Source organism: Cavia porcellus, unplaced genomic scaffold, assembly GCF_034190915.1.
Source record: "Cavia porcellus strain 051 isolate PalLab524CR breed Dunkin Hartley unplaced genomic scaffold, mCavPor4.1 scaffold_27, whole genome shotgun sequence".
In the NCBI taxonomy this organism is placed as follows: Eukaryota; Metazoa; Chordata; class Mammalia; order Rodentia; family Caviidae; genus Cavia; species Cavia porcellus.
The window spans coordinates 31,087,982-31,111,627 of record NW_026947510.1 but is presented as its reverse complement, the minus strand read 5'-3'; the positions used below and the strand labels follow the sequence as shown (position 1 = coordinate 31,111,627).

Sequence of the window (23,646 nt, the reverse complement as noted above, 5' to 3'; positions counted from 1 at the left end):
ATCACCAGCTTCACATGCAAATAACCTGATTCATGACTGGAATGTTAGTTTTAATTTAAGACCAAAGTCTTAAGTTATGACTCAAACGCCAACTGCTTGTATAGTTGGAAACAAAGACTCATGATGCCAGAAAAGCATTTGCAAGCACACATAAATGTCAACTTGCTCAGCCCATGCCTTACATAATCACTATGATATTGCTATCAATATTGCCTCAAAAAAGCTAGAAAAGAAGCTAAGGAAGGAAGAAAAGGTACATAAAGCTATTACAATTGAAAAGAACAGTGTTAAATAAAAGACATAAACATGCAACTTTAGACCATTTTAGTTCTGAGAAGTTTCAGAACTACTAAATTAGAAGCAGGTCCTAGTGGACCACAGATTCTCCCAAAGACAAAAGTGATTCTAAAGAGCCAGATTCCCAATGTTCTTATGACTATGGACTCTCTTTTCACACAATAACCATCTTCTATTTCATCCTCACTTCTTCAAAGTCAAAGATGTCAAATTGAATAGTGATTATGATATGAAATTGTTGTTTCTGGTAAACTAGGCACATTTTATAATTCTTTAGGAAACCTTAGGAAAGTTATTGGTGTTTTTGGTAAATTGAGGACTTTTAGGACTTTTATAAACCTTTTTATCATGAAAATATTATTGTGGGAGCTTTGGGAGATTTTGAACACATTGGAAGTTTTTTCATTATAACTTACAGGAAAAATAGTCTTGACTTACAAGTAACTTGAATTAGAACAAGTTTGATTTTGTAAGTCAAGTGTCAACTGTAAGCCTATAAATCAGTGTTTATTAGAATTAACCATTAAATACAATTTAAAATTGTGGTATTTGTTTTCCACCAAGTATGACTAAAGGCAGCTTTAGAAGAGGGAATCTATGAGTAGGTGCTCTGAAAACCTCAGATACTTGGAAATGAGGGGCAGAAAGAAAGCCAGATACAAAAAGACAGATGAAGGAGGAACCCACTAGATTTTATACAGTGTCAGAAAGGTTTACAAATGGAAGCTGGACTGCCCCTGGACTGCAGAGCCTTTCACACTCGACAAGCCATGAGCATGGCCACCCTGGAAAAAGGGCTAGAGCCTGAGGGAGACAGAAAGACTCTCAGTGGCACCAAGCCTATGGAATAAGCTCATTTTCTCACTATCACCGCTGTGAAAAATAACAGCCAAAAAGGTATTTACAGATCAGGACACTGAAGAAACTGAAAGCCAGCAAGTAGTGTTGAGAAAGTGCTGCAACCCACACGGCTCTTAAGGTTCCTGGGTGAGGAGGACTGTGAAGGGTGGTGAGAAGATGAAGAAATAAAGAAGAGACACAGAAAATGGGGATCAGGTGGGACCATCTCTCAGAATGAGAGGAAAAGAACTGAGCCACCACCATAATGGTGTTTATACATTTAGCAAGATAATATCATGTGACACCCTTTTGCCTAGCAACCCACTGCTTGGATTGTCTAGGAGTTTGTTTTCTGGGCTGTAGCAGATGGTGAATGTGGCTTGCCCTGGATGATCTTTTTTTCCAACCCATAGTGCCCAGCCCTGCATGTGTGATCATTGCCAGCTTCAGTGGCTTCCTACAAATCCCTCTTTCCTGTTTTTATTTACATGTAACAAGAGGTCAGTTGAAGCTTGAGGAGCTGTGTTTGGAAAACTCTGTTAAGGATTGTTTTATTTATGTTTTGAGTGAACTCTCAGGTAGGCTAAAGATTTCCAGTCCAAATATTTTAAATTCCACATTTAGAAATTGAAACTTTGTACAGTCTATTAATAGCTAGTTTCCACTATAACCAGCAATTCTTAGGTGTCAGTGATTTGAATTTCTTTTATAGCTCACATTTACTGTGGCATTGTTTAACCTCTTATAGTTGTATATTCAAGACCAATTTAAGGTGAGAACTGTTTTAATTTCAATCAGTCTCTTGCTATCTATCAAGGACAGTTAAGTTTCCTCATAAATACCCTGAAAACCATGCACAACACCTCTTAGCTCTTCTGTCAGTGTCAGCCGTCTGGATGAGTCAGAGCCATTGCTTGAACAAGTTGCTTTCTGTGCAAGATTGGGAGACCTTTTCCTACTGGTGGCTCCTCTTAGGCAGACTACACACTAATGCTCTCTTTCCTCTGTGGCCTCACAATTTCTTGATCAGAATACAAGGGACTTGCTCAGTATAGCTTGATGCAACAGCGGTTCCCTTATGCCCTTGGTCCTCATAGACCTTGGAGTTCTAGGGCCAAAATATGGGCTATCCTCTTAGCCTATTTATCACTCTAATTTTTGGTTACCAAACCTCAGTTGTTGAACATTCAGAAAAAAAAATGACATTATAGTGTAATGTCCTAATTCCAATAGACTGGTAACTATAAGGGAGGCTTCTCTCCTCTCTCCTGTTGCTTTTGTTGTTTTCTGTAGCCATGAACTTTGCCCCTCTACCTTTTGGAACTCTGCTTGAAGCTAGACGATTATGGACCAAAACCCCTACAAATAGTGAGCTAAATGAACTTTTCCTTCCTTAATTTGGGGTGCTGGGTATTTTGTCTGAAATACAAGAAAAGTAGCTAGGAAAATAATAATATCCCACTTAATAAAATAAAGACAGCAGGACATTAAAAACCAGGTAAACATAAAAATATCATAGTTAAGGACTTGAATACCACTTTGTCACAAGTACACAGATCAACTAAATAATCAATGAAGAAATATTAGAATTGAATCAGACCTTTAAACAAAGGATCTTAATAGACACCTCTAGAGGTTTCCAATCAACAAAGATGAAACATATTTTTCATGACAGAAGAGGGAACTTTCTCCAAAAAGACCACATACTAGGCAACAAAGCATCCTTTGAAAAATACAGAAGAATCATGTTACCAGCTCTTTCACAAAATAAGCTAGAAATCACAGGAAAAGATACCATAGAAATTATGTAAATATTTGGAGATATGATATAAATCATGGATGTAATTAAAAGGTTCCAGGCATCAACTTATAATGACTGTGCAGCATACCATATCTTATGGAAAGCAATATAAACAGTCCTGAGGAAAAATTTGTGTGTGTAAATGTGCACATTAAAAAAAAAAAAAAAACAGGAATCCCAAATAAATATAGAGCATTTATATTTCTCAAAGTCATAGAAAAACAAGAAAAATACAAATCCAAATGTGGTACGGGAAGGAGATCCTAAATATCAGGGCCAATTTTAAAGAAACTTAGGCTAAAAATTACCAAAAAAGGGAACTAAAGAGTCAGTTCTTTAAATTGATTAACATAATCTTAGCCAAACTCAACCCAAAAAAGACCTGTATCAATGTATTTAAAAATGAAAGGAAATGATATCCAAAAGGACACACCCTGTGTCTAGCCATTTGTAATGCACAGCAACACAAACATCATGAAGGTACAAATCATTAAAAATACCATACACCATTAACAAGCTGGTTTCATCCCAGGGTTTCAATGATAGTTCAACACAGTCACATCAATGAATGTACTATCCCACAAAAACAGATGTAACAATAGCCATCACATTGTCATCTCAATAGATGCAGCAAAAAAAAAAAAAAAAAAAAAAAACTTTCACAAAGTCCTATAGTCACTCGTGATCAAAGTCTTGATAAAATTGATATAGCAAGACAATACCTTAAAGGCATAAAACTCATTTATTACAAAGCCTCTGACAACATCATATTAAATGGAGAAAAACTGAATGTATTTCCACTAAAATCAAGAACAAGTCAAAGGTATTTACTGGCAACACTCCTGTTTGATATTATATTTTGTAAACTTTAGACACAGTAATTAAACCAGAGAAAACAAAATAGATTTGAATAGAAAAGGAAAGAGACAATATATTCATTCTTGAAAATGATATAACTATTCCTATAAAAGATCCAAATAATTCTACCAGAGATGTTTGTAACTATTATCAAATTCACAAAATGATAAGATACAAAATAAGTACACAAATATTAGTAGTATTTCTCCACACCAAAATGAACTCTCTGAGAAAGAACTATCTGAAAAAGAAATTGGGAGAACAACCTTCATCATATCCTCAAAAACAGAAATATATGGAATTATGGTAAACAAGGAAATGAATGATTTCTATAGTGAAAAATGCATTGCTCTGAAGTAAAAGATTGAAGAGGAAATTGGAAAATAAAATAAATCTTTTGCTTTTGAATAGGCAGAATTCTCATCTTCAAAATAACCATATTTCAGAAAAAGATACATAGGTTTAATGAAATCCAAATCAAATGAAATCCTTGAGCTTTATACACAGAATTTGGAAAACATTTTTGTTAAATTTGTATGGAAACAGCAGTGACCCAGAATAGGCAAAGCAATACTGGGAAACAAGAGCAAGGCCAGAAGTTTTACCATCCCAGGATGCAAATTATACTATAGAGCAACTGCAGTAAAAACAGTATGGTATTGTCAAAAAGAAAGCATACTGAAAACAAAATAGAATAGGGGACCCCAAAAACAGTACCATGCACCTTCAGTTATCTGACATTTAACAAGCGAGGCCAATACTATACATTTTAGAAAAGACAAATTTTAGAAAAGACAAAAAAAATGGTGCTAAGAAAACTGGTTATCCACATAGAGAAGGATGAGTCTTCACCCATATCTCCCCCCTGCCCTAAGATCCTGTTGAAATGGATGAATGGCATACAAATATCAACATAAGGTATGATTATAGATATAGATAGATATTGAGAGAAAAAAAAATTCATCTACTAGTAAATACTGGTAAAACTAATGAAATGAAGACATAAGCATAAACAAAGTGTTCCTTAACAGGAGATGAATAGCACAATAAATAGTATCAATAATCAGTATAGAAAATTATATTAAATTAGAAAATTTCTGCACAGTAAAAAAAAAACAATTTAAAGAGTGACAAGGCTGCTTAGAGAATAGTAGAAGATTTTCACCCTCTATCTGTTAGACAAAGACAAATATAGAGAACACATAAAGAACTAAAAAGGAAACTAGACACTGAAAAAAAAAAGATTCAATCTAAAAATATACATTTGGTAAAAATAGATAATTTACAGAAGAAATAAAATGGCTAATCTGTACATAAATGTTCAGCAACCTTTGTCTTAGAGAAAAGTAAACCAAAAAAAAAAAAAAAAAAAAAAAACTGAGATTCTATCTTATGATATTGACAGCAACCATGATCAAGGACTTAAAAACAACAAATTTTTGTGAGGATGTGGAGAAAAACAAAGCTCTTGCATTGTGTGCATAACTAGTTTGAAAATCAATATGAAGATTTCTCAAGAAACTAAAAATGGAAATCTCATACACAAGTATACTTCTCTTGGGTATCATCCCAGAAGAGTTAAATTCATGGTGCTACACACACATATGCCCATGTTTATGTCAGCATAATTTACAATAGCTAAATCTAGAAAGTTACCTATATGTTTATGAACAGATGAATGGATTAAGAAAATATGCTGTATTATTAAATATAAAGAAAGCTAAACTTATACCATTTACAAGAAAATTGGTAGAATTTGCAACTGGAATATGGAGTGAAAGAAGTCCATTAGCAAATGTTAATTATTACCTTGTATATGTAATATGTCTCACAACAGAAACAATCTAAAAAGCAAAATTAAAAGCTGTCTTAAGAAAAGGGAAATAAGCTCTATGAATGGGAAGGAGACCTTAGAATGAGGTAGAAAAAAGGGTATTAGATGGTCAAGGAGAAAAATATTGATCAACATGTACTATATATATTTATATGTGTGTGTGTGTGTGTGTGTGTGTGTGTGTGTGTGTGTATGAAACCTAGCTAAAGGTAATCAACATGTATCACAAGCTAATAGTAAAGAAAATTATGAAAGTAATATCAACCATAATGCAACATCACTGTGAGGCATCAGTAAAGAAAAAATTCCAACTCCTAAAAAGAAAACAAAATAGCAAGAACTCAGATTTCTCATTTATTGCTGGAGAGAAAGATGATTTCCTGGTAATGATAGTGTGCTAGTGTTTGGAAGGTGTCACCATTGTGTGAAGCTAGAGGAGGGGCACATGGGACATTCCTATTTCTGCAGCTAGCTGTACATCATTGTAACATAAAGTGATCATTAAAATTAAACAGTATGCTTTTCCTTCAGATATAAATATGAAATATGGACATTTATAGTTATGCCAATAATAGTAGAGGCTCATAATTCTTGAGGTCACACTCATAAAATTAAAGGGAGAAACAAAATCACAGTCATAGATGTCTTTTTAACTTCCCTGTTCAGTAAATGGCACTTCACTGTGTAGGGAGAATATCCTTAACACTGTTAACAACCTAGACCTAACTGTTATTTATAGGAAAAATATATATTTGTTTATTATGATACTAAAATTAATTATATACCTATCATTTCACATGTATGTACAAAGATATATAATTTATCTTTGTTCATCTTTGCAATCTATAGGTTGGGATTAATCCTGAAGCTTGGTTCATTTACAACAAATAGCAAACATTTAAAGAGATAAAATTCTGGAGTATCTGATTTGTTACACTATTGACAGTGAGATATGTGGTTGATGTGGACTGATTTTCTAGTCACTGTGCTGACAGTCATCTTATTTACATAATGAGTAGAATCCAGAAAAATGGAAAAATTGACTAACTGGTTTCTGTAGAAATGAAGTAAAAAAGAAAAGGCACAGAAAATAAGGTTAAAAAGGATGAGTCAAAATATTTGTCTCTTTTGTTTTTTGTTTTTTTTTAGTAATTTGTTTTTCCTTGCTCTGTTTTTCCTTCTAATACAGAAAACCTAGATGTACATGTAGAGGCTTATACATGTCTAAAACTTCTTCTAAACAGTTTATGAGAATTAATTGTTTTAATGTCGATAATATGAATAGCTACTCTGGAAAAAAAAGACATTATGGTAGCCATTGTTGATATTCTATCGTTATGCTATGAAGTCCAGTAATGTTTTTATCCTTTTTAGAGTCATTTTGGTCTATTTTGTATTATTTAATTTCAATATATATGAAAGTATAGTTGGCTATTTTGAAGAGAACAAAAGACACTATGGTAGTCATTGTTGATTTTCCTACTCTCTGGTTTGAAAACCTGTCATGTATTCATTCTTCTGTAGGTATCAGTTTTTACTATTTTGTTTTGTTTAAATTTATTGAGTGTGAAGATTAGATGACCATTCTTTATAGCTGAGCAGTACTGCATTGTATAAAAATACCACAACTTTTTTATCCATTCTTCAGTCGATGGACACTTAGGTTGTTTCCAAGATCTGGCGATTACAAATTGTGCTGCTATAAACATGGGTGCACATTTCAAAGAAAACAAGAAAAATTATGGTAGCCACTGTTGCTCTCCTGTTGTCTTGCTTTGAAATCCTGTGTCACTTGCACAGCATTCTGATCTGCTTTGTTCTCTTTTGTTATGCTTTGTATTACCCTCTTTAAAATTAAAAAAAAAAAAAAAAAAAAAAAAAAAAAAAGGTAAGTGGATCCCACTCTGCAGCCTGTGAGGACTGGAATCAGGACAGACTGCATGTGATAATACTGGGTCAGCTTTTAGGTTCTTGGTGTCCTGTACGTCTCTAGGGAGCACAATCAAAGACCCGGCATAGTATCTCTGTGGGTACTGATAGCCTTAGGAGCAAAAGCTTCTCTATATATGTATGAGAAAAAGAGAAGAAAGAGACTATAAATTCAGACATTTTTCAGGAGAGCTGTCAATCACTAGAAGTCTTTATTTATGTGCCAGAAAAGCAAGCAGAAGGCAGCTCAATTATAGCATCAACATTTCCAAGTGTTGATACACTACTCATCCTTTTACAATCACCATTAGAGTTTTCACACTTCTATTTTCAATTTATAACTCACCAGGGTTTTTTTTTTTTTTTTTTGCTTTTATTATTAGGTACATTTTATAATTTTTGCACCACAACATACTGGCTCTATCACCTTGCAGTCCTAGGACTCTTTAAACAAAAGTAAAGTTTAAGTTTAAAGTTTGAGGAAACAAAATGTTTCATTGGTGCACAATGCAGTGTCCCTAACCAATTCTAAAGCTGGGTTGAGCCAGCCATTGAGCCTGACACCTGTGAAAGACACAAAAAGCCACATATATGTTTATATTGCTGTCTGTGTCAGGCTAAGAAGCAGAAAGACACCTGATGTTAGAAATTTTTATCTCAGTAAAGGAGATATTTAAGATTGAGCTATTTGAAGTATAAAATATTTCCTCTTGATACAGTCTCTGATGATAGGGAAGACGTTAAGCAGGGTTTCTATTGGCTCCTAGGAGGTGGCCTTGTCAGAAAATAGAGCTATGTACCCTCCTTCCTAATTGTGAGAGCTGCATTAAGCACCCGAGCGTGCTCTCTGTATGGTCTGAAGAAGCTGGGGCTGCAATCAGCAGGCATAACAACCAGAGTAGCCATGACCATGCATGGACTTTGCTTTCTCCAGGGACTCACTTCTCTCCTCCTCTGTGTGAATGCTCAAGGTAAGCCTTGCCTCATTCCTTAAAACTTGCAGAGATATTCATTTAGACCCAAAGATATGGGCATTGGACCCAGGATTATAAAGACAATGCCACTGATTATTTAATTTGATGTGACTCTTAATGATATTTAATGTTGATTTTTTTTCTGCTAGGAGTTGGGTTTTTAAGGCCAGCAATGAGATGTTGCAATGATATAAAATAGATTCTCTGATTTCCCAGAAATTGTGTTTTAATCTTTCCCAATTATAACTGAAAGCATAGGAAATATTTAATCACTTCCCATCTTTCCTATAATGCAACTTAAACTGGATCTTCAATCTAATCTTCCAATACTCTCCATTCCATTTCTCCGTGGAGAGAGGGAGGGAGGAAAGGAAGAGAGAGAGGGAGAGAGGGGAAAGAGGGAGAACGAGAGAGAGAGAAGAGGGACAGACAGATTGACAGACAGAGACAGAGAGAGATGGAGAGCAGAATTAAGATGGAGAGCAGAGATGAGTGAGCAGAATTAAGACTGATGTAGCCAGAGAGTCATGAAAATGACTCAAAAACTTGATACTGGATTTGATTGTGAAGATCCTAGTGACAATGATGACACTTTTGTACTTGTGCTAAAGTTCCTAAGTGAGAATAACCTAATCACATGTCTGAAGCTCTAGCTGCTCTCTCTGAAGGTCTTGCTCCTGGTTGCTTCAATAATGCTCATCATTTCTCTTTCTCTACTCTATTTTTTTCTCAATTTCAAACCCATTCTGGCACAGATCTCTCTCTTTGAGAAATTCCACCCTTCCTAAGAAGCACGGGAACTTCTGCTCCTTGCTTTTATTCCATGTCTTGCAACATCCAATTGTCTACTCCACTTAAAGAATACACATTTCAACTTACCGCATTCAAAATTTAAATTTTATGTCCCATTACTTTCACCTCCCACCCCAGGCCTTCCTCTGAACACAGCTTAGATCTTGGAGGCTCCTCAATTTTACTTCTTTCATATTTATTACCAAAACTATTTATATCATCTCATCTTCTAACCAGAAAAATAATTCAAACATTCTACAGTTCTTAAAATTAATCTTCCCAAAGAACCACTTTGGACTTTGTTCTTTATTATATTTCTCCCATTATACATTTTGTTCTCTTTATTATTCTTTCATGCACTCTGGCTTGAAGTATTTCCTTATTTTTCTAAATTAAAGTGACTTTTTACTGAAAGAATTTTTAGCATTTTTTCTTTGTAAAGGTCTGTATACATAAATATTCACTTACAGCTTTATCAGCATTTCATTTTACAAAATTAATTTCCATTTTGAACAAGTTTTCTTCACTATTTCCTCTTTGACACTCGAAATACTGCACATGAGTTTTCAATTTCTAATTTAAATCATGAGATAATTTTTGTGTGTTTTTTAAAATTTGTGTGATATATAATTAATCCCATAACCTGTGTAATATTTCATTAGTTCTGTGGCATTTATTTACTCAAATTTTATAAATGTTTAATATGTTCTGGACAGAAATGGAAATATTTGTATTTATATACAGGAACAATAATGTTAAAATACAGATACAGGAACAATATTGTTAAAATACAGAATAATGTTAAAATACAGGTAAAGATTTTTGTTATTTTTATTGGCTTAGAAACCTATCAGTTTCTAAGATATATGTGGTCACATTGGATTTATTCATGAAATTTTATATTTTGAATGTTTTTATTTTACTTTTGAAATTAATTTAGCTTGTACATTTCAATGTACACAATAGTCATATTCATCATTAGGAATTTGTACCCATACATGGTATTATTTTAGTCCTCTTTCTTTTCCCAAACCCTCTCCTACCTTCAACCCTTTTCGCCTCTCCCTATTTACAAAGATTTGTTTCTACTTTATCTTTTTTTTATTCATTTTTTGAATATTTTTATTACACATGTGTTTATATATTAAGGAATTGCTATATATTCAATATTTGGCCTTTTTCTTCTTTTTAATGATATTTGGATTTTAAAATGTGTTTTGTTTCCTACTCGTAAATCAGCTTGGTTTTGTTTGTTTGTTTTGCTGGATAAATTTATTCTATTATTTACTGATTTTGTAGTTTTGATATTTAAAATTTTTCTTACAAAGTGCATTTGTTCTTCACAATGTCTGTGTTATATATTGTTACCTAAGTTTATACTTTTTATACTAATAATTATAAAAAATTTATTCAATTATTTACAATTTTCTATGTTCTTGGCATATTTAGCAGTTACTATATTATTGTACATTTAAATACAACCTCTCCCAAATTTCTCTGTTTCTGTGTTTCCTTTTCCTCATCCTCTTCATCACTCATCCATTTAGATCCATTTAGGTGTTTCCATGTTTTTTTTTTTTTTTTTTTTTTTTTTTTTACCTTCTTAGATTCTTAATATATCTTTCCTCTGTTTTGCATTCACAACAGTGTTATGGCCAAATCTGATTTGGTTATTCTTTTTTTTTTTAATTGCCATCCATTCAGATTTATAAATAATTAACAAAAGTTTATTTTAATAATTATGCTATTTTTATTGAGACTTACTTATCAAATTTGTTTCTTTGTTCATTAAAGTGTGTTGTAGTTTTATGAGTTATTTAACATTATTTTCCTTTTTAAGTAATTCACATATAGCTCTATCGTTTTTGCCTAACAAAGTTGTTGTCTCAGTTTGTTGAGATATAAAATCATTCTTTGTACTGAATCAATCTTTAATCTATTCAAATAACTACAGAATATTGTGTGTCAGTAAAGTTTGTAGTTACCCATGATATAACAATGAAGAAAATATACACTGGAAGACATTTTCATCATACAACAAATTCTGCCATAGTATTAGTAGTCATCATGATTATTATAAGAAAGTGTTATAACATTTGAAAAGAAAGAAAGGAGTAGTTCTCAACTTTTGTGTGCATACATAAACATTTATTAGTTTGCTTTATACCTTCCTCATCCCTGGGTGTTTCTTGCTATTTTAAGCATACAAGCATTAGTAACTGGAAAGAAGTAAAGTTAGAGTCACAATAAGTACTAAAAAGATTACTGTCCAGTGTTGAAAAACATGCACAGTAACTGGAAATTGTACTCAGTACTGGACATGGTATACGATCATGCTATTAATTTTGGAAACTTCATGTTTTTCCTTGAGTAAATTAAAATGTATATTGCCAGTTCTATACGTAAATTTCAATATAACACAGAAACAATTAAAATTGTGTACTCAGAGACTTAGACATAAATGTTATTAAAGGCTTTATTTACTATAATAAAACCTGGAAAAAGCTCAACTGTTTTTTAATGGGTCAACAAATGAACAAAAATGGTGATATAGCCAAACAGGTGGCAAGTATCTTTCAATAAAATAAATAGAGTTATTTAAGTAAGTAATGTTGTATACAGTTAATGAACAGAATATTATGGGGTGTATATAATTTACCGCAGTGAAGTGAATCAACATACCCATCAACTCACTTAATTACATTTTTGGTTATTTGTTCTTAGGGCAAGAAATACTAAATCCATTCAACTAACTCCAGTCACAAGTCCCAAATACATTATTCTGTTACCTTCTGTCCTCATGCTGCACATTAGATTTTCAAATTTGGTCATACTACATATCTACAACTTACATTCTCTTGTCTTTGTTTACCCATTTTCCCCCTAAAGTCCCTGCTCTTCATAACCATTAATTTGTTTACTATCTATCATCCATCTGCATATGCATATCTATGTATATCTATGTATTTTTAGGTTCCATATTTAAAAAGATAATGAAATATCTTTCTTTCCATATATGGCATATTTCCCTTAATATGATGGCTTTTGTGTTTATGGATGTTATAGCAAATGGTAAGAGCTTAAATATTGGGTGTGAATAATCAGGACGAAATAAACTACTGTTGCATGTCGTGACATAGACTGATATAAAACACATTTTGTAGAAGCCATGGACCTAACTATATATATATATATATATATATATATATATATATATATATACCATAATATTCTATTTATATGGGATTCTAGAAGATGTACAGCCATTCTAGAATGGCCAAAACTGAATAAGTGACATCTTGCAGATTATAGTGAGAGAACTTAACCATAAAACTGCTGAGAAAAGTTGTTGATACAATAGAAATATTCTATATCTCGATTGTAACGCTTACAGTTATACATGCTAATATATATTATAAAGTAAATTAGTTTATGAATTTTACCCAATACAGTTATAAAATTAAGAGATTACATATACTCAATGCATTACAACTTGCAGGAGTATCAAAATCTTCAAGTACTTAGAAAATGTGTAAGAAAATATGTATAAGGTAATGAAAATTAGTAGAAATTAAAGACTGAAAAAATGAGACAATTTCTTCATGAAATGGAATATCCAGAGCTAGAATTATCCTCAAACTGACCTGGGGAGCATTAACTTCTCCCAAAGAGATCACAACAGGTTGTTGGTTTGTTGTTGTTATTGTTTTTGTTTTGCCTTGGAGGCTAGAGGGACTATCAGGTTTATTCTTCACGTGAGACCATCAGGCATGTTCTAAAGTGCATTTGAAGAAGTAACGAATATTCAAAACTAGAAACAAGCAGGAGCAGAAATAAATCATTACATCATGAGGTAATTAATGCACCTTACCCTGATGAAGACAATGGTTTTAAGACAGGGAGATGCAAACAATGAAATGGCACAAGGGGTATGTCAGTAGAAACTGAGGCACAGGTGGATAATATCTGAATTATGATGGTGGATTTGCCACAGTTCACTCACAGGAAGAGTAGATATTAAACTAATGGTGCTGGGTTAATTAAAAAACATATGGAAAATATATTATTTTCGTATCATAAATTAAAATGCGTATGTATGTACAGCTCTTCTAATTTGAAATATAGAATTATAAACCTCAAGAATAAGGTTTGATGAAACATTTTCATGACTTCATAATACATGTTTCCAGAAAATGATGATTGTACTTCTGTAGTACCTAATGATTACAGTTATCGTGGGGTGTTTGAACATGCACACAGTGCATTTCAGTACTTTGTTTTTCATTGTATTTTGAAATAAGAAAAAACAGGTACACCAACATCATTCTTTCTTAAAACTTTATTATAATTTCTGTTTATTGCTACTACATGTGGATAATTTTGTTTTTATACTGACCTTCAGCTTTCCAGACTCATTATTCTTTAGTCTTTGTGTATTTTTTGTTCTCAAAGACATAATAGCCTTACTGAGAACAAACAATATTTTAGTTCATATTTTATAAGGTTATCAGGCTTGAATTTGTATTTCTTGTATTTTGTCTAAACAGCCCTAAATCAACTTTTTAGAAGGGTCTTTTATAGAGTAAGGAGTTTTTTTTTTTTTTTTAACTTTTTTCACTGTTACTATAAGCAGCTTTTAAATTTTTACAAAAGAAAATTCTGGATCTATGCAGCAAATTCTGCTGATCTCTAATGTGTTCTACTAATTTCATGGATTGCATTCACTTAGTTTTAAAATAACAATCACATCTAGCTTGCTGAGATAAACTATAATTTTTGTCATGTGTTATTTAATTCTTGTTGGATGCAGTATTTTGTGAGTCGTCAAATATTTCTATTTAAGAGAAATACTGTTTTGCAGTTAATTTATTTTATACTGCCTTTATTTTGACATTAATATCATGTTGACATAAGAAAATAAATTCTAAAGTTCTCATTCTTCCTTATCTAAAAAAATCAGCATTTGTATATTTTCACTTAAATACATATTTTGATTTTCCACTGAGGTGATTTTAAATTACAAATTCAGTTTTTATTTTATTTTTCCATTTTTAAAACATATATTGTGATACTATTTTAACAGATATATTAAAACATCAAATGTGTGCATATTTATGGGATGTCATGTGATGTTTTCATGCACATATATTTTGTAATGTCTAATTCAGATTAAACATAACATTCTTGTCAAATATTTATCATTCCTTTATGTTGAGAGGTTTCAAAACTCTTTTCTCTATATTTTGGAAGAGCATAATATATTTCAATTATCCACATCACTCAAATGTTCAGTAAGACAACAGAGCTCCCATTTCTATTATAGATATGGCATACTACCCAGTGAAATTTTCCTCATTATTTCCTACCCCCTATAAATCACAGCTTCTGGTAACCACTATTCTTTCCACTCTCATGATTATTATTTTTTTTTAGACTTCACTTGTGAATGAGTACATGTAATACTTATCTTTTTGTGGCTGATTTATTTCAATTAACAGCTGTGTATACCCACATTGTTACATAAGAGAGAATTGCATGGAGTTTGTGGTTGTGAAAAGTATCCCATTGCATATATGTGATATGATTTAAAAAAAAACATAGTGAATGGGTAAGATTTATAAAAAATGCAGTGAGGAGCACTTTGTCATAAGTTTTTCTCAATGTAATTCTTCACATTTTTAAATACAGTTATTTCGTGCTACTTGCCAATCTCTGAGCAATTTGGAAACCCTTCTGCATGAGTGCCTTTAGTTTCCCTATCTTGCCTGCCTTGGTATTCTTGAATACATTCAAAGCATCTGCTTATCATGGACATTCTGAATTTGGAGAAGAACCAGAATTCACACATTGCTAGATCGGGTACTGTAAATAAGGCTGAATAGGACAACTTGTGAGATTGTTACCAACCTGCCTTTCTGTTGGATGTTCCTTGGCATCTACATTCTTTGTATCTGTTATCACACTTGGCAAAGATACTCATGAAAGTGGATTTATAGAACTGCTTGAGGAAATGGACAGAGTAAAGAATATTCTTACTTGGGGTGTTTGAGAGGAATTATTGAAAATGTGTCTTTTACATTATTAATTTTTTTTAAAAATTTACACATGCATGAAATATTTTAATGATAGTTCATATAAATAATCTTTCCCTTTTCTCTGTATTCCCACTAACACTGATTTTTTTGTTTTACATAATCAGCATTCTTGCTTTATTGGGATGATACCACATTGTGTTTTTTTCAGTTCTAAAATAATAATAGAATAATTTTTCAGTTGACGACTGTATTATTTTCTCTCAAAAAATTTCTGCTTGCATCTATTTCTTATTTTTAAATCAGGTTTCTTTTTCTCTTGATGTTTTGGAGTTAGGTATAGATAGTGAATATTACCCTATTATAATTGTACAGTCCATTAATACCTCTTTCTTCCATTCTGTAGATTGTATCTTCATTTTGTTGACTGTTTCCATTATTTGCAGAAGCTTTTCAATTTGATGTGATTTTATTGTCTGTTTTTGCTTGTTTTGTGTTTTCTACTGTCTTGTCCAAAATAACACTGCCCATTCTTGAAGCATTTTTTTCCTGTTTCCTTCTGGTTTCACAGTACTAGGTTTTATGTTTCTGTCTTTAATCCATTTGGAGTTTATTTTTGCAACTGGAGAGCACTATAGTCTAGCATTAAAGCAGAGAATCAGTTTAGCATGTAGATATCTACTATTCCTAACAACATTTATTATAGACACAATGTTTTCCACTATGAGTGTTTTAAACACCTTTATTGAAGATTTGAATTTGACTATACATGTGTGAATTTTATCTAGCTTCTGCATTCTGCTTCATTTTCTATGTGGCTGTATTCACACCACTGCTATAAAGTTTGATTGTGGTACATTTTTAAATCTGGTAAAGCAATCAGTTCCATAGTACATTGTTCTTTTGCTCAAAATCATGTTATTTTGATCACAGGTCATTATGTACCATATTTGACTATTGTGGGTTATTTTTGTAACTCCGCATGAATTCTAGGATTAAATTTTTTTTCTTCTTCTGTGAATAATGTCATTAAATTGTTGGAGATTGCTTTGAACTTGCAAGGAGCCTTCCTTAGACAGAGTATTGTAAAATTTTTGAGTTTTCCTCTCATACATAAAGATTGTTTATCCTTTGGCATAGATTAAGTGAATATGTCCTTTTTAATTGCTTTTATTATGATTTTATTTTCATTATAGAAATATTTCATTGTATAAATTATATTTATTCATAGGTAATCTTTTTGGTAAACAGTGTAAATGAGTCCTTTCTTGATATTTCAGTCGTTACAAATTTTTACATATTGATTTTTAATTTGTAATTTTTACCATTTATTTACCTAATTTTAATAGATTTTTGTTGGATCTTTTTAACATGTTCTCAATTTGCTAGAAATTTGTTGAAGACTTTTACCGCTGCATTCATCAAGCATACTGGGCCAGTAGCTTTCTTTTTTGGTGAGTCCTTTTCTGATTTTGATATCCTGGTGATGCTAGCCTAGGATAATGATTTTGGAAGTATTCCCTTCTCCTCTATCCACTGGAATAAGTTAAAAAGAATTAGTACTAGTTGTATTTTAAATGTTTGGTAGAATTCATCATTGAAATCATCTGTTCCTGCACTTCACTGTGATGGGAGTCAGTTTGCTACTGATTTAACTGGTTAGTAGTTATCAGTCTGTTCAAGATTTATAGATTTTCACGATTCCATCTTGAGAAGGCGTATGGGTCAAAAGATTTTTATATTTCCTCTATATCATCAAGTTCTTTAGCAGAATGTTGCCTATAAAATTTTGCAAATATGCTTTGAATTTCTGTGTTGAATTGCACTGTGTCTCTGTGTCTCTATTTATTTTAATCTTCCCTGTTTTTATTTTTTTTGTATAAGGCTTTGATAAATTTACTTACATTTTGCTAAAATAGCTCTTTGTTTTGTTGATCATTTGTGTTTGAATTTTAACCAGTACTCATTTATTTCAGCTTTGGTTTTTGTTATTTCTCAAGTATAATTATAAGTTAAGTTCCTTTTTCTGTTTCCTTAAGATGAATGATTACGTGGATATCTGAAAATTATCTTTACTGTCATAGAGGCACTAAATGCTGTAAATTTTCTTCTTGGTATTGCTTTTACATTATTCCATATATCAGCATATTTTGTACCTTTAATTTGTGTCCAAGAATGGTTTTATTGCTTTAATTATTTTTGATCAATTGTTCATTCAAAAATAATTTCCCGGTATATGTTTTCTAAAACTTTTCTTGTTATTGATTTTTAATTCTATTACATATGATCAGAAAAGATGTATGATATAATTGTAATTTTCAAGTTTTTACTTCTTTTCAGTTGTTATATAGTCTACCCAGGAAGATACTCAGGAGATGTTGAGAAAAATAATTATTGTACAATTGGTGGATAGCATAGTCTTAGTCATCTGTTAGGTCCATTAGGTCTAGCATGAATTTTAAGTGGTCATAACTTTATTTTTCTATCTAATTGAATTGTCCATTAATAATTACATTCATTGTAGGCAACTACAAGCATACGTATCAAAAAACACTTGAAAAAGAAGATTGTTAAAAATTCTCAGCCTTATTATTATATTGGAATCTTCTCTATTCAGGACTATTTATATTTGCTTTAGATAACTGTATGCATTTAATTGTGTTTATATATACACAATATATAAATATAGTATTTTATATATAATTGACTAAATTGAATCTTTATCATTACATAATGAATTTTTTTCTCTTGTCAACTGCTTTTTAACAAAACCCTGTTTTATTTCAGTCTAAATCCTTTTTTTTCTTAATTTTGAATTTCATTCAGAAGGAAAATATATTCCATCCCTTCACTTTTATTCTATGTGTATCCTTATTAGTGAGGTAACATTCTTGCATGAATCGTATGACTGTGTCTTTTTTTAAAATTCCATTTTAATCACATTATGTTTTAGAATGAGATATTTTCATCTGTTTACCTTCAGTGCAAGTATTCTTTCCTACAGCCATTCTGACATTTTTTTTACCTTTATTGTACTTCAATTTTTGTCCTGTTGTATATACTTCCACTGTGATCCACTGAGTTACTCTACTAACATGTTTTAATTCCCCACTTACTATTTTCCCCTATATATTATAGATTTGCCTTTGTATTACTATGAGGCCTAAAATGTTGTCAGTTAATTAAAACAAACGTTTTAAAAGGAAGAAAATTAAGATGACCATATATATAGAAACAAAGAAAAATAGAAAGTTATACTAATAAAAAACTGTGCACTTGTACTGCATTATTCCCCATATTTTGGATATTGAAAATTTTTTATTATTTTGAAGGTAGTTAAATACAACAGAACAAAGCCAATTTAGACAGTGTAGAGAAACTGGTACAGAACTTCACAACAGATTACCAGGATAATATTAATAGGTACAATTTATATATCTCATTATCTTCAAAATCATTGCTATTTCAATCAGGTATAGCAAAGTAAAATGAAATACAGAACATTCTAGAACTTGCCAAAACAGAATATTGAATAGAGCAATATTATTAATCAGAATAAAGTAAAACAGTGGTAAAAATATTTGCCTTTAATGTAATGGTAGAAGGAAATCCCCCTTATTTGCTATGTTGCATGTGTTCAACTTCCCAAGAGACACTCAGATCTCTGGTTCCAATTTGCTAATGAGGTCGGGGAAGATGGGATGTTTGATTCTCAGCCCATGCGCCCATAGGCTCACTACCGCTTAGCAGGGAGGGGGGCTGGTTGCTTGTTTTTCCCAGCACCCAAAGTTCCAACATGGCATGGATCCCAGGAGTCACTGGTGGTTCTCCCGTAGGGGCAGCAGCAGCTGCCACATCAGAGCCACTTATCAGGGAGGTTAGCTGGTTGCTTGGTTTCCCAGCAACCTAAGCTTCAACATCCATATTTTGGATTTTTATGAATCTTCTTATATTTCTATTTTGTTTATGTAGTAGTGTGTTTATTAAATTATTATTTTAATTGTGTTAGTTTTAGCAAAGTAAAAGTATATTTTTGAAGTACTTTTAAAATGTTAGAGAATTCAGAATTCATCAGTATAATCACTGTTTCCAGTAAGATTTATAAATTCTAATATTTTCTTTTTATAACTTATGATCTCTTTCTTTCAATTTGAAAACTCCTTATAGTGATCCCTGTAGTGACTCCCTATAGTGGCTGATAGCTCTGGAAGATATATTGTATAAGTTTTTATCTTGGAATGTCTTTCTCTGAATTTCTAACAGACTGTTTTACCCCGTACAAGTACAGTAATTTTTTTTTTTTTTGTACCAGGGTCCAAACTCATGACTGTGCACTTGCAAGGCAGGTGCTTATGCCACTGAGCTAAATCCTCAGCATCCAAAAAATTTCTTTTTTTTTTTTTTTTCGGTATCAGGGATTGAACTCACAACCTAGTTTTGCCAGGCAGGTCTTATGCCATTGAGCTAAAATCAGTATTCTTGATTGAGACATTTTATATTTTCTTTTAATACTGTCTAAATATCATTCTTACCTGGATTTTACGATTTCTTATTCAAAATCTACCAGTAAGTGAATTGAGATATCATTGTCGGATTGCAGTTTCTTTTCTTTTGTCAACTTGAAATTTTTCTTTCCTTCTTCTGTCTGGAGGTAGATGGTGTTGTCCTATATGTGGGTGGATGTGCTTTAATTTGACTATTCTATCTATGAAAAGAAAGTCAGTATAAAACTTTCTGTGAGTTTGAGAACTTTCTGTTAACTCTTTGAGTAAGCCCACAGGCCTGTAACCTTCTCAAATCTACGTTGAAAACACAAACAACCAGAAATTTTTGCTCTTTTAATACTGTACCAAATTTCACATATATTTTCTTCATTCTTTTTTCTCCTCCAGATATAGAACTTCTGATATCCTGCTTTTGATATCATTATTTTTCTTCTGTTTGATATGTTCTATTTCTAAAATCTATTATTTTTAAAGTTTCATACTACAGTTTACCCTACATAATGATTGCATTCATTGTAGAGAATTGGTAGATTTCCATAGCATACTCACGACTTTTTTCCCTCCCTTTCACCTTCTTTTACTTTGCCAGCATCGATTTCAATTATTTAGCTTTTAAACCCATTATTTATCACACATATAGATTAACAACCAGACTAATTGGCCAAAAAATATAAGAAACGCAATGATATTTATACTATATAAAGAAGCACTTTCAGATGTGTAGTGCTGGAGTACAATAATGTTTACTCCCTCTCTTTTCTCATTATTTGTCTTTCATTTCACACTTTATTTATATGCTGAATTTTTCATATAAAGAAATCATGTGATATTTAAACTTGTGCATCAGATTTATTTACTTATCATTGTTGTACCTAGATGTGTCAATTTTCCTACAAATGAGTCAAGTTTATCCATCATTAGACAGTAGTATTCTAGTGTGTATAAATACATTGTGTTTCTTTATTCATCTATTGATAGACACATGGACTCTTTCCAATATGCAGCAATTTTAAATCATGCTCCTATAAAAATGGGTATACACATGTCAATGGGATATGCTGTCTTTTACTCTTTTGCAAAGATACCTGAATCGAATAGCTGAATCAAATGGAATTTTTGTTTTCAGTTTTTTGGGGAATATTCACATTGTTATTTCTATTGCAATTATATCAATATACTCTTTCACTAGCAATGAAAAAGAGATCTTTTTACCTACTGCCTCACCAGAATTTGCTACTCGTTTTTTATTGATAGCCATTCTGTCGGTAGTGAGATTAGAATTACAAAGTTGTTTTAATTTGAATTTTTCAAAAGGCCACCAATGGTGCACATTTCTTTATGCATTTGTTCGCCAGTTGTATTTGTTCTTCTGAGGAATTTTTCAGATACTTGCAGTTTGATTGCATCTTTATATTTGGGATGTCTAATTATTTTAGTTCTTTACATAGTCTAGACTTTAATTCTTCATCTCTAGTAGTCGGAAAAGTTTTTTTTTTTTAATTTGATATTATTCCATTTGTTGATTTTTGTTATTATTTCTTGTGCAACTGGAGTTCTCATTTAGAAAGTCGTTACCTATATCTGTGTCTTCCAGTATGTTACATTTTTTTAACTTTCACCATATTAAATGTTCTTATTCTCATGTTTTCATCTTTGATCCATTTTGATTTTAGTTCAGTGCATGGCAAGAGATGCAATTCTAGATTCAATCTTTGGCATTTTTCAACAGTTTTCCCAGCAATATTTGTTAAAGATGCTGTATTTCCTCTAGTGAAAGGCTGTGGCCCATTTGTGAAAAGAAATGAATGAATGAGAATATAATTATTTATGTAATATCTTTCTGCAACATTTGTTCATGAGTCTAGGTTTTGTTAACACCATTCTATTTTACATACTGCAACTTGTAATAACTTTGAAGTTCAGCATTGTGTGTGCCTCTACCTGGCTGTTGCTCCCTGGAATTGTTTTGGCAATCCTAAATCTCTTCAGCTTCAGAATGACTACTTCAATCCCTTTTTTTCTTGTTTTCATTTCTTTTGGTTTCTAGGATCCTATTACATGAAACATTGCTTTGCAACTTCTGTATTTTAATCTTTTTCTTTTTTAATTAACTAAAAAATTTAATTAAATATATTTCTATGTGTTTTGACTGGGGAATTGAGAGTTGCTACTGAAAATTGTTGATTTATTGCTCTCCTTGCATTATTTTCTCTTGCTGATTTCTTCATTTCCTCCTTGTTGTTTCACTGCTAACTCTGCCTAATATATTAGTTCTTTTGGACTTACTGGCAATTGTGGCCTCATTATTCCTTGTAGGATATCCTTGAAAATGTATTTCAAATGCGGGTTTGATCATTATAAATTTCTTGTGTTGCTCCTTGTCACAGAAATTATTTACTTCTCCATATATGTGGAAATATAAATTTTCAGGATATTTAAGTGAGTTTTGGAAGTTATTTTACTTTAGGACTTGCAGTATTTCATTCCAGGCCCTCCTGTGCAACAATATTTGTGTAGAGGACTGTGCTGAAAAATCTGATGGGTTTAGCTTAGTTTCCAATACCTTTTATGATTTTGTCCCTAATGTGACATACAGCAGATTTTTTTTTTTTTTTGGTCATAGTATTTAGGATTCTAATGCCTCACTAATCTGTATTTTTATTTCTTTGGTTATATTTTAGTTTCTTACCATTACTTTTTCTTTAAATTTCTTTATCATTTTACTGGATAAAAATTAACCACAAAGACAGTGTTGTAAATTTAATTGAAAAGAACTTAAGTGCTTTACTACAGATTACAATCTTACAAGTTAACTGAACAAGTAAACTCAAAGAATGAGATTTAGATTTTTAAAAACACAAAGCAGCAACAGAATTACAATACATTTATCACACAAGACAGATCCATGAATTCATTAGAAAATACTGCAATAAATAATACATGAATTATAATGCAATTGATTTATGCATAAATATAACTAACTGCCTAGCAATCTGTTTATATTAACAAAATTTGTCAAAATCAAGGCAGCCACAGAGCTTGACTGAATTACTGTGACAATGGAAACACTACAGTTAAAAAACAAATACTAGCATGTGTATGATAAACAACTTAAAAAAATCAGTCTCACTAAAGTTAGTATACAATTTAATATAAACTGGTAATTAGCTACCAGACATTGTTTTACACAACCTTACCCAACAGTAGTTTTGTAGTGTATGTATCACTAAGTTGAGCACTGAACAGTTTTCTAAAAACAGAGGTACTGCTTTTTCTTGTCCTTCTTTTATTAAAATATAAAATATCGGAGGATCACTCAAATAAATAGAAAGCACATAAAGGTTCCTTTCACCTGCATTAAAAGTCTGCTGAAATGGAGATTTTCAGAAAATTCTCAAACGGTAACTGGCTACTAAATTTATTAGTTACTGTAAAAGTTTAACATAAAGAACCATGGGCAAGAAGGAACCCATAAATTTCCCTGCCATTCCCAGTATGTTTAGTGCAAAAGTTAACTCAATAATAGAAACATTTTGTTTCTTTCAAAATTATGGGTTAATCATTACTTAAGAACTAGTATAAATATTTTCATTTACTATTTCTGACCAAAAATAAATAATACAAATAGTACAATGATACAAATTAACAATAATAGTACATGTAAAACTACTGATCACTGTGAAGTCAAATAGAAGAGTGATCCCCGATTTATGAATCCTGTAAAGTTTTTGGTCAAGTCATCGTTTCTATGATATAAAACTGTTGTGTAAGTTTCCCTGTACTA

General features: G+C 31.6%; 1 protein-coding gene across 2 annotated transcripts in view; it reads left to right on the top strand.

Moving 5' to 3' along the window:
- Positions 1–8,176: 8,176 nt before the first annotated feature.
- The window catches only part of LOC100733221 (antigen WC1.1-like), a 100,142-nt gene continuing 84,672 nt past the window's right edge, over positions 8,177–23,646 (top strand). The window contains exon 1 of one of the 2 annotated variants that reach the window (XM_023564920.2): positions 8,177–8,530. In XM_023564920.2, the coding sequence (XP_023420688.2) occupies positions 8,464–8,530 (67 nt within the window). In that variant the 5' untranslated portion in view covers positions 8,177–8,463. The remainder of the gene's footprint in view (positions 8,531–23,646) is intronic. The other variant, XM_063238126.1, reaches the window with a different exon arrangement.